At 40.5% G+C, this 27,199-nt stretch overlaps 1 protein-coding gene across 1 annotated transcript in view; it reads right to left on the bottom strand.

Moving 5' to 3' along the window:
• Window positions 1–7,826: 7,826 nt before the first annotated feature.
• Window positions 7,827–27,199, bottom strand: part of RAPH1 (Ras association (RalGDS/AF-6) and pleckstrin homology domains 1) — a 46,392-nt gene continuing 27,019 nt past the window's right edge. The window contains exons 4-13 of the mRNA XM_054381177.1: window positions 26,028–26,105; window positions 24,556–24,715; window positions 24,289–24,410; window positions 22,608–22,673; window positions 21,108–21,251; window positions 19,826–19,936; window positions 15,770–15,868; window positions 15,083–15,203; window positions 13,414–13,556; window positions 7,827–9,788 (exon numbers count right to left, since the gene is read on the bottom strand). Coding sequence (XP_054237152.1) covers window positions 7,827–9,788; window positions 13,414–13,556; window positions 15,083–15,203; window positions 15,770–15,868; window positions 19,826–19,936; window positions 21,108–21,251; window positions 22,608–22,673; window positions 24,289–24,410; window positions 24,556–24,715; window positions 26,028–26,105 — 3,006 coding nt within the window. The remainder of the gene's footprint in view (window positions 9,789–13,413; window positions 13,557–15,082; window positions 15,204–15,769; window positions 15,869–19,825; window positions 19,937–21,107; window positions 21,252–22,607; window positions 22,674–24,288; window positions 24,411–24,555; window positions 24,716–26,027; window positions 26,106–27,199) is intronic.

Below are 27,199 nucleotides of genomic sequence, written 5' to 3'. Positions count from 1 at the left end.
CTGCCCTTTGACATCTCTCAGTATGGAGCACAGCCACATTTTCTGGGTAAAGTGGGTTTATTCTGACACAAGGGTCAGAATAGTGCATAAAGGGAATGGTGTGTGGTTGGTTGGTTGTTTTGTTGTGGGTTGTGGTTGGGTTCCCCTCCCCACCATAGCTGAAGTAAGTGTGTAGTAAACAGTCCTACTGATGTACTTTTGATTTTGAAACTGCAAGAATACTAATACCTCACTGTATGTCCATGGGAAGGGTTGCTGAAAACTTGATGCAGCCAAGGTTTGCCCACTGTTACAAAGAATAAAGTGGAGACCATGGTGTTCTGCTGATTTCACTCCAAAAACCACAGTTGTGTTTTGTGTAATCTCCTGCCCCTGCAAGTTTGTTTTTTTTAGTACTCCAAAAAATTTTATTAGCACCTTTGCTTATTACAAGGCTTATTACAAAATAGTAAAGTGAGCAGCAGCCTGTTGGCCAGAGGTAAGCCTACACCCTGCTGAACACTGCTGTGGTGCAGTGCGTTTGTTCCTGTTTCTCATAAAACCTCAGAAGAATCCTACCATTGTTGACTAATGAGGAAGAGCTGTGTACAAATTCATTTACATTACAGCGCCTTGGTAAAGTGCTGACATGCCTGAGATTTTTTTGTAAAGAACAAGTGCTTCTTTTCACATTTGAAAAAGCGTCTTTTGCAACTTGCATGGACAAGTAGTTTCTATGAATTCTCTGGACCTGTCAGTGTCTAACATGGATTTTGTCCATGCACTTTTTCTCTGAAAGCAGATACCCCTACCCACCCCCCACTTTGGTTTGCAGTCAGAGAAGCACGCTGTGCTTTTGCTTTAGGCACTGCTGATGCAGTGGATGAGTGCAAAGCCCACTGTAAATGACTGAGCCCACAAGACTCTGGGGAGCTGTATGCCACCAGTAATATTTTTTGTGCCATTTAAACCACCTTCCAGTGAGTGCAAACCCCAATTTTTAAATTTTTTTAATTGTACTTGGAATTAACTGTTGCTGTGTACTAAACCTTCTTGTTACGAGCCCTGAATAAAAAGAAGAAAGCACACCTCGTGTTCTGTGCCACTGCTGCGTCACATTCCTTGTCTTTGGTTACAGACTTTTCAACACCGTGATGGCAGGGACAGTTGCTTGTGCCTGCAGTAGCCACGTGCCAGAGGAGCTCTGAGCACAGCACTTCCCACAGCAAAGGTATGATCATTAGCCTCCATCCACCTCTGTATTACTCCTTTCCTGTAATAACCACTAATGTAATGCTCTCGAGTCTCTACTACAAAATACGACTGATGCAGGGCCAGCCTGCATGCATACACCAGGAGGAGTGGTACAGAGCTGAATTCCCTACAGTAGAGCCCGGAGCAGGTGCCAAAGAAACACTTACCAGCAATCAACTGTTGTTGTGCAAGTAGAGCTGTACAGGCACACCTATGGAAGGAGGCAGATGCAAAAGGTGAGTGGTCACACTAGGTCATCTTTAGACCTGTAATTGGTGTGCACCATGTTACTGGTACAGCCAGCTCTGCTCTGACCCAATGGGAAAGAGCTGTTCAAAGAAACAATAAAAACCAGTTTTAGTGAGAGCACTTAAAGGCTAACTTGTAGGTCATCAGATACCTGATCCCTGTAGAGGACAACCGCTGATGTTCTGAGAAGACAATGTACGTTCTGAATTGATGAAAAAGGAAAATGGCAAGACAGAGGATTAAAACAGATTATTAAATTTAACTACATCTTTATTGAATTGTGCATATTCCATTGTATAATGATCTATATCAGGTACTCTATAATGTAGTATTCTTTTTATCCTCTCTCATGCTTAAAAAAGTATATTTATACATTTATTTATATATATTTATAACATGGCAAAGCTCCCCCCAACCTGAAGCTATCAGTCTAAAAGAGCTTTAATTTTTCTTTTTGGAAAGGGTAGAAGAGGGGAAGCAATCCCATTGAAAGATAAAATGTGCAATTTTCTTTTTAAAGCAGTAAACATGAATGTATTTACAGCACTCAGCACAAGTTTGCTGCACAGACAAATCATCATCGCAATGACGCTTTTCTTACATTTGCATCCCCACTATTATACAGAATATCACCGGTGGCTGCTAGCAATTAGTGTAAGCCATAAACCAAACTGCTCCTCTAGTTAACTTCTGTCCACCACAGTCCACTAGAAGGAGAACTTCTCTGAGAAGTTCTGTGATTAAGCCTTGTGAAAAAGCATTTAATTTTCCTTCCAGAAGTACAAGCTTTGTAGTGTTGCACCAACACCAGCCTTGGGCACAGATTCATTTGCTACTGTCCTTTGCCCCCAACTCCTTGCAGATGAGTGTTGGTTAAAGGCAAGAGATGCTCAACACTAACCGTGGGGGCCCTGTTCTCTCAACAAATAGCTGCTGAAGATCAGCAGCACTTCAGCTCCTGGCAACTTGGCCTTAAGACAGGCTCCTGCAAGCACATCTGCATACCTGGAATTTAGCTCTGAATGCATCTTTGGCATCTCAGGAAAGGTGGGAGGAAACTATTTTCCACTGTAGGGAACAGTTGGTTAAATTCCTCTGCCTCCTAAAAAAGACAAGCCACCTTTAAGTATTTAAAAAAGAGTGTGTGTGTTCCTAAATCTGTTATTCAAAGTCCATCTCAGTCATTTCACTCACTAAATCTCTGTCACAGCAGAATGTACATAGAAGCACTAGCTCCTGCTCCTCCTGTTCTTCCAACTTCTCTAGCTTTCCTCAAAGACACCATTTCTGATGAACAGGGGCTCGCTGAGCCCTTGCTGTGTTGAGTGCCTCAGAGCACCAAACGGCCATCAGCCCAAATCACTATTTTCCCTACCTTAGTGGCAATTAACTTTAAATTGTCAGGGATAAGCATGTGCTGTCATCTCACTTGCAGTTTAGTGTCCTAACCTTTTCACAACTAGACAATGCCTATGACTCACTGATCACAGGATTAGTGAGTGCCAACCTCTGCTCGTTTTGTCTGTCTTAATGGGTATTTAATGGAGAAAAAAAGAATTCAGAAAGAAAAATTAACTTCAGAGAAACTTCTTCAAATTCCAAATAAAATCTTAAAACCCACCAGCACATTACAAAAACGTCTAAGAGAGACTCCTGTAGTGTTAAATCCTATGGTTTGAAGTTTGCCCCACTTGTGCCCCCACTGCAAAGCTAAACACCAGGAGACCCAAGTGGACATTGGGAAAATACCTTCTTCCAAAAAAGATGTGAGACTCCACTCAGCTCCACAGGAGCACTGTTTGAACAAATATCTGTAATGTAACAATGAAGAAAAGAAAAAAAACCCAAACAACAAACAAATCAACTTACATGTTCTGGTTGCATCCTTACTGTCTTCTGTGAGGATTTATATTGCTTTCCTTGAGTGCAACTGATTTTAACATCCACTCTGTATTTAAGTAATGCTCATAGTAAGACCCACTTTTGATCTTATTTTGAGTAAGAAACAAATTTACCTGCAACAGTACCACTGAATGAGAACAGCTTAGTTCTATGGGATTTTCTGTAATAAGCAGAAAATTTCTCTTCACCCTTCTGTTGTTGAAATGGCACTTTTGGTTCCTTTAACTGTGGAAAATATAATTTTAACTCAGATGAAAAGTGGCTACATTTCATCTCTGAGCTAATCTGAGTTGTATCTGGGTGCCTGTGGGCATAGAAAGAAGAAATTAGAAAAACCTTTAAAAAGTGCAAGTCCAGAACAACAAAGCTTAAAATGCACTTGTTGAGAAAACGGCTCCCTCTCCCATCAGCCTGAAACCGAAGTGATCTGGGTACCTTCACTTTGTTTCCCTGACATGTCAGTCAGTCACTGCTGCCCTGCAGAAAACTGCAGTGCAAGTTCAGGAGAGGAGCTCTTTGGCTTTAAGGTCACACACCAAGTCAAAGGAAGCCGTGGTGGTTGCTGCATGGGGCAAAGCAGGAGTTTTCCTCTTCCATAGAAAGTAACAGGATATTTTATTGTCAGACTTGTGCCTAACTTCCTCCCTCAACCACGTGACTTGAAAGACTAAACACAACCTCAGACATTTAGCTATGGTTTGTTTAGGACCTGTGGTTTCTGTTGTTTTTTTGAAAAATGATCTTTAAGATTAGTGCTGATACAAGAGCCTAGTTCTCCCTTCCAAAGCAACTCTCCAAGGCCAAAATTGCTTTCCACACCTGTGCTGCAGTCACAGACAAACCTGGCTGAATGAGGGGGACCGTGCTGCTCACAGAGGTGGATGCTACTGCTGCATGGCAGAGAAGAAATGACCAGATCTGAAGCAGATTAACAAATGCAGCTGTCTCCTCTCAGCTGCCCCTGCAGCAGAGACGCTTTCCCTGACACCCACCTTAACAACTATCAAAGCCTTCAGTATGTAATGCAGCTACAGCTGTACTTAAAGAGTATTTTTGGATCAAAGCATCTGCTACCTTTGTATCCAGAGTATGAAAGCTCAGCTCTCACATGCTCATTTTAATAGTGCCAAAAGGATTACAGACTGTGTTTGTAGCAGGAAGCTTCTTGCTACATCTGAGATCTGGCCCCTTTGTTTTCTATGTAAATAAACAATGGTAGAATTATGAGACCAGTGCACATAGGGAAAAATAACTTACTTGCACATAAGGCATAAATATTTACTGCCACAACATCAGTAAATAGACTAGAAAAACAAGTTACAATGAGGGGGCTCTCATGAGCTGAAAAGGCAACCAGGTTCTCTGAACCACACTCTAACCAAATTTCAGTGCTTACCTGAGAGGAAGCAAGCTGCAGCCACCCACCATATTCCTGTACCATTACCAGCTTAGGCAGCAAGTTGTAGCAAGAGGAATACAGGGTGCCACCTTTGCTGATGTTCGTTCTTTTCTCTGCAAACCTAAGAGTAAAACTCCTGACTCCCAGCAAGTTGTGCAGCAGCCAAAAGTGGTAAGCATGGATTTGTTGTCTATGGAGAGGTATTGAGGAAATTTACTTGGGCACAGGAAAATGAGAACAAAACTCAAATGCCTCTAAAGAAATTGCATTCAAAACATTGCTCTGCTAAGCCTGAAGCCCAGAGGTACCCGCACAGAATGAACAAAATAAAAAGGGCTGGAACTGACACCAGTGGAGCTGTCCTGGAGGAAAAGAAAAGCACAACTCCCTGACAGCTCTCATCTTGCAGCACACTGCATCAGCCCAGATGTGCCTTACCAGGGAGTAGAATGTGTCCAGTTAGCTATCATCGATAACGGCTGAGGAGACACCGCTGTATCTGTGCACCTTTTGCTCCACTGGCGGGAATGAGCCCCAGGAGCTGTACACAGTATAGAGCAGCAGGAGGACCAATGTTGGAAGTTACAGCACCCATGAACTGCAGTATAGCTTAACAAGCTTCTTGTGAAGTTACCAGCTACACTGAGCATGCTTAAAATCAACCATGCAAATGCTTTTAAGGACACTTTAGAAGCACAAAAATAGTAGAAACAAAACTCTATGAACAATTAGAAAGATACAAAAAAAGTGCCTTTCCATAGCAGTGCTTTAAAAATGCACACAATGGTATATACTCTTATTGCTCAAAAAAACTAGTCTGAAATATTAAAACAACTTCCGGAGGTGCTGAAGCAGATCTTTTTAAAAAAATCATATGAAACAGGTCAGCAGAGACAGCACCATTGTTCCTCTTTTCATGATCCACTTATTTAAAACTCTATAGTTATAGATGTGTCATTTCCCCCCTCTTATTAGGAAAGCTTTTTTTCCTATTCATAAATTATTCACAGAGATTTATTATTTGGGTTGATTTTTTTTTTTTTTTTAAAAAAAACACTTCATGAAAAAAAAAAGTGAATGGGGGACACTGCTACAACAGTTCTTAAATCATCCTGAATTACTTGAGATAAGTTTACCTTTTTTTTTTTTTTTTTTTAAACACACTTGATGATGCTGTCAGGTCAAGCTGCTTCCTTTGTTTTGTTCTTTTGGAGGAAGGAACACATTTAAAATTTGCTTTTGGAGAACAGCTAAACAAATGGGAAAACCATTTGCCATCTGAGCCCTGACAGTATCCCCATGGCAGTGAGGGAAGTTGGGGTAGGTATAGTCCAACTGTTTTGGTTACTTGCCAAAGGTTGTGTAGCAGTACCCTGCAATAAATGTGCACAACAAGACCACTTTGGCCAGCCGTGCTGCCTTAGCACAGCAGCCAAATGCACATCTGTACAGCCAAGCTCCTGAGGTACAAGAGAAAGAACTCCAGTACTTGATCTGGGGATTGACTGTCAATTGGTCACAATGAAACAAACCAGCCAATACTAAACTCTGTTATTTTCTACTCATATAAGTCATTACATTATTAGCAAAGTGTTATTTTTCTCTTGAGCTTGATTTTTTCCCCCCAGTCTTCTCTCTTGACTGCTAGACTTTGTAATTAACAGGTAAACATTAAAAAACAGCTGAAAATTAAAGGTGCAGCTTTGTAATTAACAAGTTTATGCATTGGTTGCAGTCTCTGGCAGGTCAAAGAAAAGAGAGAATTCTTATTGTGCTTGACCTGAAATTACCACTGCCTTATCTTTTTCTAAACCACAAAAAGTTTCCTGATAATTTCTAATGAATTATAAATGATGCTTTAAGTATTTCCAGACATTTGTTTTTGTAAAGATAATGCACTTATCAGGCACAGATAAGGCAAAACTGTATGATGCCTATGCTTGTATGAGAACACAGAGTTCTCTACAGAAACCTACCTGTTGAGTCAGGGACATACAAGTGATGCACTGATGTGGGTCTGTCTCTTGGGTTAGCATCAGTTGCAGGTGTCCTGGCAGCTTTCAGAAGGACTTAAAAAATATATTATCTTGAGCCACAGAAACAAATAACAACCTACTATAAAGTTAGAATGCATAATGGATTGGAATAATATATATTAATCCTACTTACTGCATGTACAAATAACTTTGAAATAATTTGTAGCAATGCATATTTTAAAACTATTTGGAAGGGAGGGGGAGGCTCTTTATAGTATAAATATATTTCACTCCAGCCTACTATATATAAAATCTATTTTCTTCCTCAGACCATATTCATCTTCAGTAGTATTATGACCAGAATGTTTTGGTATCTTGCATTCCAACCTTTCACTCAATGGAACAATACACAGTTACTAGCAGAACATCTCAGCTCTGCACCAGTTACCCACTACAAACTGCCAAGAGATTTGTGGGAGTGTTTTTGTTTTGTTTTTTCTACTTCCTTTCATTAAAGTGCCCCCTACATCTCCATCTTTGTGTTAAGATTTGACTAGTTACAGAGTCCAATTCCAGATAATACAGCAACTGAAACAATAAATACGGTTCTACAAAAACATTCTGGTTATCTCTTATAATTGCAACAAAATATATCACAATATATTATATACCTACACTTATACTACATGCACAAACATGGCTCACATGGACAGACACTACAAAAAATTACCTCTCTCCCCAACCTCCCCTTTCCCCACCAATGCAGAAAAAGTAAGAAAATGGGGGTTTGGTCCAATCCATATGGAGGGTAAAAGAAATTGAACAGATAACGCCTCTCTACCCACCTTTCCCAATAAAATACCAACACCCTCAAGGCCCCAAATATGTTTGGCCTAGTCATGAAAGGGGAATGTCTTTGTATTTAGCCTTAGCTACAGTTTGAGATCACTTCTTTTGATGGGGCTATCATCCACATCCCCACCTTCTCTCCAAGTGCACAAGATCATAGGTTGGCCCATCATGGAGCAGCCCACAAGTCACAGAGAGCACCAGTACCTAGGGACTGACTACCAATCTCGTGACAGCTTGGTGTTCTGGTCCCTCTTGGGAGGCGTGGGGGGTGGCCCCCTCCGTAATGTTGCATAGCCAGATATATGACTGCCCCCAAAGCTGCTTGTCTTCTGCTGGTCAGCCAGCAGCTCTGGTGGAGGTGGAGGCAGGGCCATGTCATCCATGGTGGCTGTGGGCTCTGTTCTGGACAGCCGCGCGGAGGAGAGGGAGCCGTGCCGGGTGATGGATTTCCGCTGCAGTGTCCGGTTGAGGTCTGCCAGGAATCCCGGCTGAACGCTAAGGCTGGACTTGGGTGAAGTGGGCACTTGAGGGCCAGCTGACCCTGCTGGCTCTGCAGCCTCTGCTTGCGTCAGTCGAGTGCTGTCATTACGCTTGGGACGTGTGGGTGGTGGGGCTTTTTTCACAGATGGTTTTGACCACACTTGAGGCTGGGGATTGACAACAGCAACTTTTGGGGAGGTACTGCCTGAAAACACAGACGGGATCTCAACCGGCGGGGGAGGAAGATCTATGTCAGGTGGTGGTGGTGGAAAGTCTGAATCAGATGGTGGTGAAGGAAATTCAACCACAGATTCCTTCCCAGACACACCTGGAGCCTTGGCTGGAATCCCTCCTTGTGGAAGGACAATAGGCAGGCTCACTCCAGAAAGGTTGAGCTTTCCTGGCTTTGGAGGAGCTGCAGGAGGTGATGACTCCTTGGAAGGAGACCCTGATGGCTCTGGTGGGTGTGCAAATTTGCTGACAAGGCGGTCCACTGAAGGTCGCTTAGACTCATGGTACTCAGTGGAGCTGGTGGACTTGATGCTGGAGTTTCGCTGAGGTGTTGGAGGTGGTTTCTTCCCTCCGGGACTTGATGTCTTGCTGGTCTTTTTGACTGGAGACCCTGATTTGTCAGCGGGGGGAGAACCTGCAGAGGAAGCTGGGGAAGGAGGTGGAGGAGGAAACACTAAGCTGCTCTCTGGTGGAGGAGGTGGAAAATCTGGTGAAGGAGCAGATGTGGGCTGCCATTTGGGCTTTGCTTTTACTGCTGGAGGTGACTGTGGTGCCACAGTCAGTGGAAGGGGTTTCAGAGGCTGGGGCTCAGTGGCAGGTGGAGTGGGAGGTGGTGGGAACTGGCTAACTATCTGTTTCACCACTGATGGCACTGGAGATTGAGGTGAGGGAGGTGGCTTCACAGAGAAACTCTGCTGTTTCGGGAACGTTGGTGGGGGAGTGGGGCCGGGAGGAGCTGGGGGCAGTGGAGACACCTGGGGAGAGGTGACACTTGGTTGTTTCTTTATTGCCAGAGGCAAGGGAGCTGGCACAGGGTGGGTTACATGTGTGACCCCTGGTGATGCTGCCTTCCCACTAGGCTGTGGGGGAAGAGCTGCCATGACAGGCTTTGGAGGTGCCTGGGGTGGTGGTGGTGCAGGCACAGGAGGTGGAGGTGGTGGCAATGAGGTGGCAGTGGCCTGGCTTACATTTGGTTGAACCTGATGGATTTTAGGGGGTGGTGGTGGAGGTGTGAACTGTGGCACAGAAGGCACACAAGGTGCTGGCTTCAGCTGCGCCATGGCTGAGCCTGGTGTGGGGGGAGGTGGTGGAGGTGGTGGAGGGGGCATGACCCCATTGGGGGCCACCAGTATCTGAGGCTTTCCCAAGGGTGGGGGTGGTGGGGGGGCCTGCTGTGCAGCAGGAGCTTTGGAAAAAGGGCTGCTGTGCTGGGCAGCATTCTGCAGCCTGGTGATGGTGCTGTACTTGACAAACATGGTGGCAGGTGAGCCCGCAGATGGGGTGGCCTGGCTTGGGAGGGGGGGTGGAGGTGGGGGAGGGGGCGGTGGGGGAGGCGGAGGAGGTGGTGGCGGGGGGGGCAGCGGTGGGGACGGCTGTGATGCTGTGTAGGGGGTCGCCACTTTCGTCTGTGGGGACACGGGAGGTGCTACAGACATGAAGGGCCGACCTGCAGGCTCCATTCGGGCCTGCTGTCAAGAGAGTTTTAGTCACAGTGGAAAGGGAGAAAAAAAAAGGCAGAGAGGGAGGGAGGGAGAGAGACAAAGATTATAAAGTCAAGGTCTAAATGTGCCTGTCATTGAAAAATAAGTGGCAGATTACAGCATGCAAGAAATATAAGCAAAACAATGCAGCGAGGGACAATTCCATACAGTGACAAGCCTGGACGATGCAGCCTGAGCAGCTAGACAGGGAGAGGAGCTGGGAAGAATCAGTGGAGCCAAGCTGAACATCAAGGAGAAAATACACCACCAGCCTTGTTTCCTTTTGTGGGGCTGGCAAGGTTAGGGTTATGCAGTGAGAATCACTGGTCCTCCTCTGGGCAAGTCAAGTCACCCAGAGCACTCCCCAGTGCATCACAGGCCATGACAGAGGACATCATGCAGAGCAAGATTCTGCAGACATCTCAGGTCAACAGGACTAGAGTTAAACCATACATGGCCTCCCAGAGCATTGGTTAGGCCTTACTCTTTGGCATTACAAAATACAAAAATCCCGAACTGCTCTAAAACACAAGAGCAAGCTCTAAGAAGGAATACTGCTGAGATCCTTCTATTCCATATGTTCTGATATCCAAGTCTGGCAAGGAAAGAAAATGAGGAAAACAAGCAAGAACTGAGTTTCCTAGGAAAATGTTCCCAGAAGGAAATATTTAGAGATCTGCCAAAGAAAGTCAGTTTGGGAGAGAAAGGCTACACATGCAACTATTACACTAGGCAGAAAAAAGAAAGAAAAGACCACGAAAATCTGGGAAGGAGTCAAGGGAAAGCAGCAGGCAATGTTTTAGTCTACTTATTGGGTTTTGCTCAAGTTAAATTGTTTCTCTCAAACTATAAGCCTACATTCCTGTTAAAAAGATAATTGCATTACTCAAGTTTATAAACATCCTCCTAATACAAAGTGGTTTGGCTACAAGCCAAACAGAATTTCACAATGCACAGCATAGAAACATGCATTAGAAATGAAAAACCAAGATGGTAACTGACCACACTGGGCACCTATCCTTCATTAGTAGATACTTTGCCACTAGTTATGCTCATTTGCACTGTGTGAGCAAGTTTGCATATTGCTTTCTTGTAAACAGAGGTGCACAGAGTTCCTCTATGCACAGAACACCACCAAAAGCATTAGAGTCAGGAACAACAAACAATGATTTACAACACACATGGGGTGTGCTTCTACCTGTCACATTAGGTCTGGATGACAAGTATATCACAGTTCTGGAGCTAGAACTAGGTGTCCACATAACAAAACAGGAGAGATTTTGATCTCTTGCAGGTGTTAGTCCATAAATAACCATTCTCTCCATCACTCAGGTTAATGGATTTTTAAGTAGCACCACCTGACCTTAATTGTGCCCTGTATAAGGCACCGCAGGTATGCTGACCTTAGGTGTGCTGAACTTCACTTTTGACACCTGAGACAGCAAAAGGCAACAGCAAAAATAAAAGCGGCATAAAACAGAGAAGGAGACCAAGGCATAACAAAACAGCTAACCCTGAATTGCAAGACCTTGGAGAACTCTGCAATTTATCACTTACAGTACAGACAGTGAGCACACAGTTTGATGCCTGTTTGGAGCATCCCATTTGAAATAACATGGTCAAAAGCAAACAAAATGAGACATAATGAGATCTCCCCTGCCCAGCTGGGAAGAATGTGAACACATCAATAAAGTATTCTTTAGACAAAATGCAATCTTTCCAAATATGATGTGGATAGGTTACCTGCATTTTGGGAACTGTGGGGTTTTTGATCTTAGATGTATTTGACACAGAGAAGAATTTTCATCATATCTGTCACAACCAGTCATTTTCACAGTGAGCAAAATAAACTCTCAGGCTAGGGAGCATGTCAGGAGGGGGAGCCCCTCCCTTCTCCACAGAATGAAATTAAATTAACACATCTAGAAACATGTTCAGTGATATTTTGCTTAAAGAACCACCCTGAAAGAGATCACTGTCCTTGCTTGTTCTTGTAACTATGTGATGTCTTTCTATGTATCTTGAAAAATCCCCTATTGCCTGCTATCAGTTCCTATTGGCACATGCATCTTCATGACTATCTGAAACACTCAGAAATGCTACTAAAAATAGTATCTATTTTTTAAACAACTGTGCTTTTTTGTTTAGCTGTTTTTGCTATGAAAACAAGCTTCTGCAATTGAACTGTTTGCTATCTTCTCTCCTGGGCCAGTTCCTTTTGGATTGGTTAGTAAATTTCAGTCAGGTGTGACAGACTGCTAGAAATTGACTGACTGCTAGAAATCTCAGTATTTGTTTTTAACTTCAAGAAATTGCTGTGAGGTTACCGGCACTTGCTAAATGAGGGGAAAGCATGCAGAACTTGTTGAGCAGTTGTCACTGGCCAAGTACTACTTGTCATCTCCCTGCTGAGCCAAAGCATGCTGCCCTGCAGAAGGGCATGCTCAACAAGCCTTCATTAATTCTGCCACTTGCAGCAACCTGCCCATATGAACTTCTTAAACCATCTTTGTCACCAAAGCACTGTGAAATAACTACCTCTCAAGTAGCTAATCTGCCTAAACCAGCATGTCTCAGTGTCACTGCAAGCGCTACTACTTCTCACGGAAATTATAGTTTTTCTCAATACGGCTGTTTCCTTTTTTGCCACACAGTTTAACGTTTTCCTTGGGCCTGACATGTACAGCACATGCTCTAGTCTCACTGAAGGAAAATCTGTCACCAGGTTTAGTTAGCAATTTTTAACATAGCTTCAAATTATTCTTTTACAGGGTTCATTTCATTGGGATTCTTTAGAAGTTTTATGGCAATCCATTCACCTGTGTTACACAAGAGGAAGAGAAATACACCTTTTGAAACATGGATGGCCCTTACCAGGGATTAGTCTGAGTATTTTGTTTTTTGCATTGTTTTAACCAAATAACAAAATTCTTGGGGTTTATTTAAGTGAGCAATTGCCAGTGTCAACTTTGCTGTGATTGGAAGTATTCTCCAGGAGCCACACCAGTCAAATACCACAGAAAGGACAGAAAACTAATCAAACAACAACAGACCCACTTCAGGCTTCAATGGGTTAAAATCTTTTGTAACTCTCTACTAGCAACAGAGGATAGTAAATCTGCCTGAATTCATAGCTGCTGTCAATTTTAGTACTGCTTTGATCATATCTATGGTTACTGTTTCCATTTCCACCAAATATTAACAGAAAACATTTAAGTACTTCATAACTGTATCTGCCTTCAGGTCTGGGTTATTTGCACCTTTCAGATGGAAAGATATGGGTGGTCAACTGGAGAAGATCTTAGTGAAAGAATTTCATTAAACTTGTTAACAGCTGATCTTTATTTTGTCTTTATTCAACATTAGTTAATAGGATTCTATGGGAAGGGCTGTATAATACCATCAAAGAACAGAAGGCTTCTGTGCACACAAATAAAACAAAACCAGAAGGTTCCAGGGCTGAATTCCCTGAAAAAGTGATTCCTGAAAAAACAATTCTATGGCAGTGGATGTCACTGACAATGCAAAAGAGAAAAAAAAATCTCGAGACAGAGGTGTGTCTTGCACATTTTGTTGGGTGTTGGTTCTCAAACTAAAGTCTTCTTGTTACCTTGCTGGATTCCTCCAGTTGAGTGCCTCGTTTCCAGGCCTCGGAGAACATGGAGCTGACAATACTTTGGGAACGGACGTGTCCGGCTGGCTGGGTGTCAGAAACTCCACTGTCAGACTGATTAGAGTGATTTGATTGAGATTCTGTTTGGAAGAAAGTTAAGAAACAGTTAGCACAATGCTTTTGAATGTATGAATGAACTCTGTGTGCTTGTAATATGACTGTGTGACATTAATTGGTCATATTACATTTTATAAACATGGGATAAACATTTCATCCCACCACAGGACATTGCTCCCCCTAACTACTGCAGAAGCTCTAGCTCATATCCAGGCTGATGCTGTGCAGCAGATCCCTGGTATTAACCAAATCAGAGGCTCCAGAAAGGTGACAGCCCGTCAGATAGCTGCAATGTAAAAGCACACTGCAGTTGTATGGGTTCGGAAACACCCAGCAGCTCCTGCACTTTTGGAGAAGCCCCATTTCATGCAATGCATGCAGCCTGCTCTCTCCAGCACTCCTTCCCAGCACAACCTTAGACACTGGATATAGGCTGAGGACAGGCAAACTGCACTATTTGAGGCAGTAGCCTGATTCCATCTGCTCCATTATTCCTCAAGGGAAGAGAAGGAATTGTGTGCATCCGGCACCTAGCAAGAACAGATGATGTTCTAGGTCCACAGGGTATCTTTAAAAGACAGCAGAAGCACTGCCAAACTAATTTTATCCAGCCTGGCACCTGCTTTCTGTGTACTACCAAGCTGTTTTGGAGAAAAAAAGGCATCTAAGCACATGCTGGTCTACAATTCTGGCAGAACATGCATGGCTGGTGGGCTGTGGTGCAGCTCCCTACAAAAGAAACCCCATCAAAAAAACACCCAGCTTAGACAGAGAAGCTATCAGTAACTGAGAATTTACTGCTACACCTGGCAAGCTGTGCCACACAGCTGAACAAACATTGTCCCTTCCCAGGGAGGCCGAATTTGCTCAGCTCATCCTCACAGGCTACTTTCAGAACCTTTCCAGTTCAGTAGCATTACCTCCTGACCTGTACCTGTGATGGACAAAACACTGCCACACAGCAACCTGTTTCCAGTAATTAAACTTTCCAGGCAAAGTGTCAGTCAGTTCTGAACAGTGAAATGTGACCATATAAACCACTCATCGGGTTTTCAATTGTTACGTGCCACAACAAGCCAGTCTCACTCCAGCTGAGAGGTTAATAGGAACACAGTACTGCAAGCACACAGAGTTTGGAAAATACTGTTCCCTGTTCCTGTACCAAGTCTGTCTCTGAAGAGATTGTTTGTATCTTGCCTTTAGCCAGAGACTGTTTCATATTTTCCAATTTCAGTCAACAAGAGCAGTTGAAGAGCTACATACACATGCTATATGCATCATTAAAACATACATTTGGTTGCTTTCTTCAAACAGAATACAAGAAAGCACAACATATTCCAAATACACACTGCAGCAAGTAATGTAATAAAATAGGTTTTTATCTGGTTTTATATACATATATATAAAAGTCTATGATTGAGTATATCATAAAAGACTTGGGAGAAACAGATCATTTCCAGCAGTAGTCTCTCCTGAGGTCTCCAGATACTGGATGATAAAAAAGGTAATTAGGTAATTATTTGTATTATGAGACAGATCATATTATTACCTGGCAAACTAGATGAGCTGGATCCTGACTTGATACTGGAGCTAGACAAGGAAGTCCAGTCATATGCCGATTCTGTTCTCTTCAGTGCTTCCTGATAGTTCATGTACAGTTGCTTCCCATACTGAGCAAAATGACAAGCAAATTTAACAAACTCTATATGGTCTGTTAAGATCCACCTCTGGCTTCTCTACTCCACATTTTTTAATTCCAGACAGAAAAAACAGGCTATCTGTTACGGAGCTCAGGTAATGTTATTTTTTAATTGGTGAACTGCTGAAAGAAAACCAGTTTGTTTTTCCTAGAAGAGATAGTGTCAATCAAGAAATGGGGCAGCAGATAAGTGGAACCAACCTGGGGATCTTAGAAACAATTCTGATTTTTCTTTTTTCCCATAGGCCTTCTTTTTAAAATCTGTAAGGGAACTGGCTAAAATCTTGCCAGGAGGTCAGTTCGAACCTTGTCACTTGACAAAGGTGCAGCAGAAACAAGAAGAAAGGGTTCAATTGCTGAACTATCACAACAACAAATCCTAACAACGTGCTTGGGAGTGAAATATATAAGAAGATTGTACAGCTCACATTCAGAATAGCTGAAGAACGACAAGTTAGATGTCGCCTGTATTTTCCCAACTGCAAAGGGTTTCCAACAGGTAATGGCAACAGCATGACATTGCCTAGGGGTGATTACCTTAGCAATGCGGATGCCATTGATCCATTGGTGTAGAGTTCTTACATCATCACAGCAAAGATACTTGATATACTGGGATTTCTTCTGGATCTGAGGATGCTGCAGAAAAATTGTTAATCCTCATCAGTCAGCATCTTCATGGCTCAAAATGCAAGGAAAGCCATTTATCTGCAGAGGTCTATACAGACAAACAATGCTGGAAGCTTTTCAACAGTGTGTATTTGAGCCTGTTTAAAAATGTTTTGAGGGTATTTCAGGTAGTGGCAGTGGGGATTGCATCACAGACAAACTGGCAATATGTGCAGTGTGCAGTCATTTAAGGTCTGAAATACTAAGAAAGGGTGAATCTTTCAGTATTTTAGTGTTGTACCTTTCACCTACCATCAGAGTATTCTGTAAGGCTCTTTAGAAATCTTTACACTCTCAAGCTAAGTGGTCAGAACAGCATCAGCATGTAATAAATAAGCTTTCACAATCAGAAGTAATGAGACTGCTCAATGGACTAACTCACCACCAGAGGAAGACAACTGATATTTCACCTTCCTTTCACACCAAAACAAACACATTGGTCTCTGCTTTTGTATGAGACACTCCACAAACGCCATGCTATTAAGCACAATTAATTTACAGTTTGTAGAGTCTTCATGGTCCCCATCCCACTGATACAGAGCTATTATCTAAAACACTTGCTGCTCCGCATACACAAAAAAGATGCTATTTATCAATTCAGCAGTCAAGAAAGAAATGCAATTTTCAGAAGTCAGACACTAGAAATAATTCTGGATGGATTATTCAGCTGTTTCCTGTCCACGCTGTAGAAGTTACATGTCTCAGTTGTCAGGCTAAGTCAGAATATTCAAGCTCTTACTATCTTCCTCTGTTAGTTTACAGTTCAGTGACACAGTTTTGCTAGCTGATCATAGGTATTTAGATTTTACTGAAGACTGTCTGAAACATATAGTAAAGAACTTTTAATCTCTTTTCATAATATTTTCTCCTATTGTGTTCCAAATACAAATTATTTCAAAATTACCCTTAACATGTTTATCTCCACAACCAGAATATATATAACTAAATTATGATATCAGGTAATTGTTTTCATTTTTCAGTGCCAGCCTCCTTCACCTACATGTTGTATAACAAAAAAGAGTCTACAGAAGCACAAACAGTTACTTCACTAACAAGCTATCTTTCTGCTGAACTTGTTAAAAAATTTTGGCTAATACAGAAATAAAATAACCTCTCAGAAATCAAACATTTAGAACCAAGTATTATAAACACATGTACAAATGCTATATTCAACAATAGCACAGCACTTGTCTTGCACAATATGGTTCAAGATAAACAAGAGGCAAACAAACGCAGTCTGAACTTGGTTTGTATTTGCCATTCACATCTCCAAAAGCATATCCAGATCCAGTGATTTTAGTGTCACAAAAGTGAGCTTCCATTAAAAAACCTGCTGTACAGCTTCTATAAGTTGATACTAACATAAGTCATCAATGTAACAGGAATGCAGAATTCAATCCTGCTTAATATAGTGATTTTCTTACTCATAAGTTCCACACTGGAAACATACCTTCACTTTGTCTCTTACCAAACTAACTACATCCCGTTAATTGACTTAAATAAAATGACAATTCAGATACATTAAAATTTGAGTTTAACACTTTCATGTCCTCAATTATGCTCAAAATATCAATACTCTAAAAAAACCAAATTACTTAAGACTTAATTTGGGTTACTCTGTGTGCTCAACAAGTCTGAGAAAAAATAACTCACTATTAACTTGCCCAAATGATGTGGACAGGACATGACACGTAAGCAGAAGAAATCAATTTACTTCAAGGAGCTTGTAAATACCTACAAACACAGACATTTTTGCTTTTATCTTTGTTCAGTAAACTCTGTCAATGATCTCTAAAAACAGAAAACATTTCCAGGTTCCACGTTCTCTGTTAACATTATGTCCCCTGTTTGATATCCAGTGTCTGCATCTCAGTGAGCCTAAATGCACACTGTCCTGTCTGTTGGAAAATGGAGTTCTTTTTTCACAGTGTAGAGGCAGCCACATACTTCTCCAGTCACATAATATAGTGAAGTGTGAAACATCACACAAGCTACAGACCAGGCAAGGTAAGAGGTCAAAGGAAAACTTTAATTGCAACTGTAACCACCTCTTGTTCCTTGCACCATTTTCAAATCCATTGGGCAATTTACTTGCTGTGAAGGTACTGTGAAAACCTGTTTCCAAATAGCTCTGTAGCTAGCTATATCAGCAGGAACTAACACCATTTTCAACACAGTGTGGGAGTAAAGAGACAAGGAGATGAGTTGATGCAATTTAAAATAACTTGAAATACTCAGATTATTCATCTCATGGTTTTTTTTTTTTTTTTTTTTTGTCCTTGTTCTTTCCACCTGTCCTTTATATGCACAAGCTACTTGGTTTACAGCATCCCCTTTCCCTTAAGCTGGGCAAAAAAAGTTTCTGCACTCACACTTGGAGAAGATGGCAACTCCCAGAAGTTAGTGTTTCAAGGGGTATTATCTCACTGAATTTGAATTGTTCTACAGTATGGAGTCACCAAATTTAAAAAAAATAAAAAGAGTTTAGTGCTATGTTTCAGTGTATGATGACCAATTAATTAAATAGATTGGGACTCATCAGTCAGGAATTCAGAGCAATATAAAAAATGTTTACAAAGTCACAAGGAGCATGGAGAACAGGCAACTACTACTCACTAACCTTTCACTTTCTAAACAAGAACTCAAGGAAATGGAAAACAACTGATGGCTTGTAAAAAGTAAAAGAGCGTACAAGATATAGCCAACTGTTTTTCCTAAGCAGCTTATAAAGAAAGGCCACTGTTATGGAAACCTAGAGTGCTACATGAATCCAGTAAAGCCATTCTTCTACTGCTCTCTCATCTTCTCCATCATCCCCCTCTCCTCTCAGTTCCACATGGATCTTCTGGCAGGTAAAGGAAAACTGTTAGCTTGATGGGGAAGAAAGTGAGACATAGCCATTTCTTCTCTCTGCAACAGTCTCAAAGAATTTTCTCTTTCTTCTACTGTAGCTCTGACAGAGGCTTACTACACCTCCACAGAAGATATAGTTAAAGATAGCTTTCTCATTGCTGTTTCTTAAGGTAATTTAGATTTCTCACATGCAGAATGAAGATAATTTAGAGATCCATCCTGAAATTGTTCCCAATTGTTGTATTACTATGGGAAGCGTATTCTAAATTATAATGTCTTTCAAGATTAATGCTATGTTAATCAGCTCTTACAGTTAGGAAATGCATTTATTATAAGGGACTAAGATTAGTGAGGAAATGTTTCAGGCTCCTTTCAGTAGGAAAACTCACAAAATCTTGGAGACCTTGGAGTCCTAGTAGACAGCAAGTTCTCCATGGGTCAACAATGTGCCCTTGTGGCCAAAAGGGCCAATGGTATCCTGGGGTGCATAAAGAAAAGTGTGTCCAGCAGGTCTAGGGAGGTTCTTCTCCCCCTCTACTCTGCCCTGGTGAGACTACACCTGGAATACTGTGTCCCATTTTGGGCTCCCCAGTTCAAGAGATACAGGGACCTGCTGGAGAGAATCCAATGGAGAGCTATAAGGATGATTAGGGGACTTGAGCACCTCCCCTATGAAGAGAGACTGAGACACCTGGGGCTGTTTAGTCTCAAGACAACTGAGAGTGGATCTCATCAATGTGTGTAAATATCTGAGGGGTGGGTGTCAAATGGAGGGGGCTAAGCTCTTTTTGGTGGTGCACAGTAATAACAAACAACGGGTTCAAACTTGAACATAGAAGATTTCACCTCAACATGAGGAGAAACTTCTTTGCAGTGAGGATGATGGGGCACTGGAACAGGCTGCCCAGCGAGATTGTGGAGTCTCCTTCTCTGGACACATTCAAAACCCACCCGGATGCATTCCTGTGCACACCACCTTAAGTGATCCTGCTTTGGCAGGGGGGCTGGACCCGATGATCTCTGGAGGTCCCTTCCAATCTCTAATGTACTGTGATACTGTAATTAACAAGTTACCTTCAGCACCAAGCAGTAGTCTGTGGGTGCTTTGTATTTGTTCCGATAGTCCTGCCCATAGTAAACGCTGACATGATCTAGCTGCAGGAAGCACACAAGATCCCGCGAGACCTGGTAAATGCAAGAAGAAAATTCATCATTTACAGAGCATCTTCATAAGAAAACCACATGCACTGACAATCAGTCTACTGTTAAGGTCTAATACTAACACGAGGTCTAGTATTAGTGTTAGTATGAAAACTACCAATACAAGAAAGAAGTAAATCCAGACATTACTTTTTAACCAGGATCTCCTTTCCCAAATTATTTGGCTTTTTATTTTTGTCTGCATTTTGCCTTTTGATAAGATTTTACATCAGACTACAAATGTTTATTCAGAGCTAGTACCAGGAGAAAGTAGATAGTATTGGTTGACTGTGAACTTTTTAATAGCTGCTGGTTACGTTTCATCTTGGTAATAATCAAGGTATCCAAATTACAGCATGACTGTGAGTAAAATTCTAATGTTTGGCAGTGATTGTAGAGCACAAGCTTCAACAGGCTACTTTGCATATAGATTGTTGTAATAAAGCAAAAAGCTGTGGAAAGAACATCTGGGATATATTCAGTTCTAAAGGGAGCTAAACCACTGACAATTTCTTCTTCATTGCCAGCTGTGTGGAAAGTGGACTTCCTGTACTGGGGATCAGTTGATGCTGTGAAGACTGACAGATTCATGGACAGTTTGAACTCAGTAGTTCAGCCTTAAAATTATAACACTTTTGTAGCAGTTTTCTATTCACTTTTCTTTACTGATACAGAACATCAGTACTGAAGACACGGTATTGTATTGACCATCTGAAAAAAATGGAAGTGCAGATTGGTCTGAAAAGAATGTTTTTTATGTAATTGATGAAATGACACAGACTGCTTGTGGAGTTGGTTTGATGTTTTATGATTGGCATTTGCAGTGCTATCTGGTCCTTATCTGAATTCTGTTTAGGAAAAGACAAGCCTCTTAACTCCACCAATTGTTTTTCCTCAGATGTTTCTGAACACCCAAGCCCATGCTCACTCAAAAACCAGACCCTTTTCTTCTTACATTTTAAATCTGGGGTCATACCTTTCACATCAAGTGCTAGCACAGTAACGTACACAATGTTTGCATGATAAAGCCGTGCTTTGAATTAAGGGATATGGCACTAGGCAAGGCACCGCTAAGCCAAAATTGAAGGCAGACTTGTGCAGTGAAAGTGATTTATCAGCAACAAACAATTCAGGGAAATTCTTTAATACACCATACCTTTGCCTTCCCTTTAGGGACATAGTAGATTCCAGAAGCTCGAAGAAGAAAGTAACGTTTCTTCCAAGACTTCTTACCATCCTCTTTCAGCCACAAAACTCCCTCAATCTCTGGCACAGTTACAGAACTTCCACAGAAACATTCCTGCCGATAAATACAGTGGTTTGATAAGAGAAAGACAGAACATACAGCTTGCAGAGGCTTGTTTTTAATGACTGCAACTCAAACTCCTTATCTATGGAATGCATACAAAACAGGGACAACTTTTTTTTCCCCCCATTCAATGATATGAGTTAGATTTATTGTAGAAGCTATAAGGTAATTCAGACAAACAATGCAAGCTGCAACTGTAAGGATTTTTCTAACCACTGCTCACCAGTAATAGATCCCCCAACAGCTTTGCTGGCCTTTAAAGTCACACAGTCACCTTACAGACATAGCCTTATAAGCCCAAGTATATAGAAAATCTAATGATATATCCATCAGATACAGCTGTAATTCATTCCATGTGTACTTTGTTACTATTCAACTTTTGTTAGTGTTCTATTTTTAAAATCTAACAGAGGAAAATAAATGCTTTAAATAGGTTCCAGATTAATATGCAGATTTATGAGTAATCCTACAAGATCGGATGATTTAGACAGAATTACAGCCCTCTGCATGTCATGGCTTCAAGCTTCTTTTTGATCCACAGTATTCACATGATTGCTTTCTAAAACCTGTATTAATAATATATTGAGCATGTATATGTTACTTCAAAGCTAAACTGTATTAAGCATATCTCCAAATTAAATACCCCAAATACTTATTTTGTGTAACTACTGAAATCATAATCACTATTCTGGAAATCAAGTAGAAACTATGACACTTCTGCATAGGTTTGTCTCTACAAAAAGCATCACAAAACTGTTCAGTTCTCAGCTTAAGCTGTTTGCTGTTTATTATGTTCATACATTTTTCTCTGTTGTCCTTAGTTCTGTAAACTATTTAATGTGTTCAACAATAATTGAGTTTCTTTTCAATCACTCATTTTGTAAAATATTTGGTTGTTTATTTTGAAATGTAGTTGAAAATTTTTAACTACTCTGCTTACTAGCAAAATTTGAAATATTTACATAAAGCAGCCACAAAACCAATGCTGTAGGATTTGGTAGAAAATGAAAATTCAGAAAAGTGCTAGTAATCACTTATCTCCACAGGTCAGAACATCAGATGACAGTTCTTCACATGTCAACCGTATGTAGCCATAGCAACCTCATATTGATTATCACTATGTATGGTATTTTAGTTATTAAACAAAATGACATTTTTATTAACTGATCATATCTGAAGCATGGTAACATTAAAATAGTCATTTATCTCAGATGTAACACATTCCACTCACAGTTGTTCCAGAATTACATCTAACTCCATCCATCAATTTCAATCACCACAACTTTCCAAAGTATAGCTGCAAGCTCTGAAATGACCTCTATGCTCTTCTTGTTTTGGCAGTCTTACCTCCAGCAGCACCTCTTTATTTCTGTCTGCCATTTCAGAGGTTTCTTTCTTCCCTAGAAGATAGTTCTGTAACAAGAGAAAGCTTAACATTTCTAAGGGCATTTTGAAATGAAATAACATTTCTCATTTACCTTCCTGTAGTCCAAACTATCTTGTCAGACTGCTAAATAATACATGGAACTAAGTTATGACCACCTTTTCCAGAAATATCAGTCAGTCCATACTCTTAAGTAACAGGCTCTTAACAAAATTTTCCTGTCTGTCTTTCCACAAAACAAAGAGCTGCCTGATACATTGCATCCAGAAATAAAAACACTGAATTGAAAAATCTCATGATAAAAATATTAAAACCCCCAGGTATCTTTGGATTTGTTACACAATGTCTTTATTTATGTGTTCAAAGCAGCGAACACAGAAGGAACATACTCCTTTCTGCCTTGACCTGGCAGTTTTGCTGAATAAAGGAATTTTCATGAAGAATTGTTGAATACAGTAGTCAGACAAGTTGTCTTCTTAAAAGGAATTTAATTATGTATAGGTACTGTATCTTATTTTAATAAGGAGTTCTGCAGTTTTCTTCAGCTTGGAAAGGACTGTGACAGTGAAATCTTCCTCTTCCTAACCTCCAGATCTTAACACTGCAAAAAACCCAACATTCACAAAGTTTACCCAGTTCAATGTTTTAAACCAAGGAGTAGTATTTGGTTTATACTGGTACCTCATTCTTGTTAACAGTGCCTGCCATATGTATTGACAGTAAACGTTATCAACTACATACTTCTAAAAAGAATTGCAAGTTTTGCTGCTTCATTGCAAAACACTTAAGACCTTTTTTCAATTTTTGTTTTTCAAAAATAATAAATCAAGTGAACTGATGACGTCCCAAAGGGTGAGCATGCAAAACTGATACTCACTATAAATCAAAGAAACTACCAAAAGAGAGGCCACACAGCTATAAAAATCCATGACCCCAAAAGGGAGTACAATTAGGTAAGAGTTAAGACAGAGGTTAAGTGATATCAAATCCAGTTCTTTTCAATTCAAATTCTTCAAAGAGCAGCCTTCTGCTTTTCTATTTCTTTTACTCCACTGAACTGCTGGCAGATACCAAATCTGTAGTTTGAGGCCTTTGAAGCTATTTGAGAGAGGAAAGGGGCCTTTGTTTTCATAGTCAGGGAAGTGGAAACACAGGTGAATAGAGACAGGTCCCAGCTTACACAGGGAGAGGACATGCTCTCTTCACTTGCCATTTCTCTATGGAGTAGCTATTCTCTTAGTTTTTCCCTTTATCTTCTTGCCAGTTATGTCAAAATGCAGAGTGGAGAGGCATTGCTGTTAACAATACCTGCCAGCACCTTTGTTGCATAATTTACTTATTTGAACTGCACTAAGTATTGGTGTAAATACCATGCAACTGCTTGCCTTCATCTCCATTAAAATTACCCACAAACACATTAGCAAACAGATTGCTTTATCTCATGGTTTCCTGCTAGGGACTTGATTTCTGGCCAACCACAATGTGGATGTACACAGTCCCAAAATGTAAAGTTGCCTGGCATTTTAATACATACACAAGTATCAAAATGAAAGTATGGAAATGAAGGCTACCAAAGAAAGTAAGAAATTGCACCAGGCATGCAGAGGTGGACACACAGACATTCCAGGTGCCTCTCAGCCTCACCTGGGGATTCTTGAACAGCGCGTACTTCTCTATGCGCTCCACGAACATTAGTTTGTTCTGACTGTCTCTTGTCCAGTTCAGAAGATTTTCAACTAAATTTTCATGATCTTCAAAGATCCTTTCTGCCACAATAACAAGAGAAAAAATAGATCTGACTTGATCACATTTCCTGAGAGAAACTTCTCTGTCATCATAATTCTGAGGACAGCTACAGACAATCGTTGTATCAGTAGGTAAGGATTATAAACATCTATAATTATTACTTACCCATTTGCAATTCAGAGATGGTTTCCACCAACGACCAGTCCAAACTGTAACCACAATGCGATTTGTCCATCAGATTGTCTAATACTTGTCTCACTGTCTGCCTCTCATCCACCATCATCGTTTTTGAGCTGTCATCAGACATATGGACTCTGATCACCAACTATTAAGGAGAAAATTAAGAAAACAAGAAGTAGGATTAATTTCCCACATTTCAAATAAAACTATGGTTTTAAAGATCTTATTTTTCTAAGATTTTGTTAAAATAGTGTGAAATAGTAAGTTCAATCAAAACACTCCCTCAGAGACACGGTATCACTGACTCTTAACAAGATACTGGTCTCCTTTAGTATAAGGGAGTAAATATAAAAGTACTCCAAATACAATGGCAATATGCTCTAGTTGTGTGTTAAACAGGGGGGGGGAAATAAATTAAAAACAAACAAACAACAAAAACCTACTCCTGCTAAAGTGTCCTGTTCTGTTTATTTAACAAAGGGTCTTCGTGACAATTTTTCTCACATATATAGATGGAATAAACATAGATAGAGAGTTCTGCACAACCTTATACAGAATCAGAATTTTTCAAATTTATAATTCAAGCTTTGTTCCCCCTTCCTCCCCATTTTCTAAAGATGCTGGTTATGCAAACAATATACCTCTACTAAACCATAAAAAAGAAATCTGCTTTTAAAATAGAATGATTTTTCTTAGGCGCTTTAAGGAGGTCACTGTCCAAAAAAAGAAGGGTGCTAATTTTTTTAACCAATCAAAAATAATTAAGACAACAGATTGTTCTTGACAATCATTATGCTTCCTTTTTCACACGCTGTTCAGCTGGAGAAGTTACGATGTACTAGTTGTTGTACACTGGTTGGCTTCTTAATTCCCATCTTCCAGCCAGGACAGTTTTTCTGGTTTTGATATGTAAATGCTAAAAGTAAAGGCATTTCAAGCCACCAAAAACCTCCAAATTTAATAGAAGAATATGCTCTTTGACAATGCATCAAGTAATGTCAGTAGACCACCTCCACTTGGTAACCCGAGTCTGTAGTCTGCAATGCTAGAAATCCATTTATTACTACAAAATCCTGCTATGCATAATGGGAATGGGTCAGTAAAGAAAACAGACTCGAATTTGAAATTTTTGACTGCTTAATATACAAAGACAATTGCAAGAGGTTGGACTTTCATTTCAGGTCTGAGTTGAAGCTGGCAGTCTTCTCCATGTCCACTAGCGGCAAAAAAAGCTATTCCTTAAGAAAAACATCATGCAGTTCTATATGCTAGGATGGTGTTGATTAGGTCCAGTCTAGAGGAGGAAGTAAATTAACCACACCACTCAGGATCAGAACATCAGAGTGTTCCTATCTAAGATAACTCAAGGGTAATAGGCACAAATGAGAATAATTTTGCATTCATTTTGCAGGTGAAGTACAAAATAAAGATCTTATAGAGCAATCTAAAGAACTTACCTTTTTCACTTGTGCCTCTTTAATCTTCTCTAATGCAACCCTAATCTTCTCAGCCTTGAGTTTAGCAGCCTGTTCCTCCTAGGGGACACAATACACAGAATTCCAGTTAACACAAACTTCAGACTGGTTTTAGTGGATTTCATGAAATGAAATGCTGACTTACCTACCACCTATAAATGCTCAACTATTTCTTAGTGATGATGAAGACTGTTAATTTTAAAGACCAAGTGTAACTGTACATCTCACACTTAAAAATAAAACTGCCATCATCTCCAATAGAACACACTGGATGTACGCATTTTGTAAAACACATTTGGCATTTCTCTGTTCTTCCATATTGTAAGTAGCCTTGTTCATTGCTAGAAAATATTTTAGCATATCAGGTATTTACAGCCATAGATATGGACATTACATATTCAACAAGAGTGTACAGTTGAGTACATCCAACAGATTTTTGGTTGATCAACAGAGAACATAAACACCGCACTGAGAAGTATCAGAATTTAACAGTACACAAAGTCTGGAAAACAAACGTGTTGGTTGGGAGATTTTAAACTTTGCAATAAGTAAGTAGCTTGAACATTCCGTTTATCTTTACTAAATGCAGGCTGCATTTCTGGCTTAAAGTATTTTAAGACACATAAAGCAAGCAAGCATTTTTTTCTTTGATGCACATTTAAGTAATCTATTTTTGTTACAACTGGAAACGCATTAGAAATTCACATAATTTCAATCTACCTGTTGATACTAAAGAAATCTTTGTATTGTTAGACTACCAACACTGATTTTTAATTTCTGGATACTGGTATTTCTGCTGAAAGTGGATTTCAAATACGCAGATAACCAAGTTCCTATTCTTTTTTAAGATACCATATGCAGGTTTTACATTTTAGAAATCTTAAATTGTGGATGTTCATTGCAGCTAATATCTGAAAGTATAATAATTATTTAAAACTTTAGAACAACAAACATAAAATAAGCATATACCTCCCCCTACAAAATATGAAATCTGCTTAGAAAAGAAAAACTGAGATTCTTCTCTGGTCAGAAGTAGCACAGTGCACCACAACAACACTCAGCACGCCACAGACATTTTGTTATGAATTGCTTTTCTGTATGATGTAATTCATGGCTTCTTTACCATGTGTTTAGATGGCTGGTCTTTTTGTAAA

This window comes from Indicator indicator, chromosome 5, assembly GCF_027791375.1.
Source record: "Indicator indicator isolate 239-I01 chromosome 5, UM_Iind_1.1, whole genome shotgun sequence".
In the NCBI taxonomy this organism is placed as follows: Eukaryota; Metazoa; Chordata; class Aves; order Piciformes; family Indicatoridae; genus Indicator; species Indicator indicator.
Note: the sequence above shows the minus strand (reverse complement) of the source record. Positions and strands in the feature narration are given on the sequence as shown.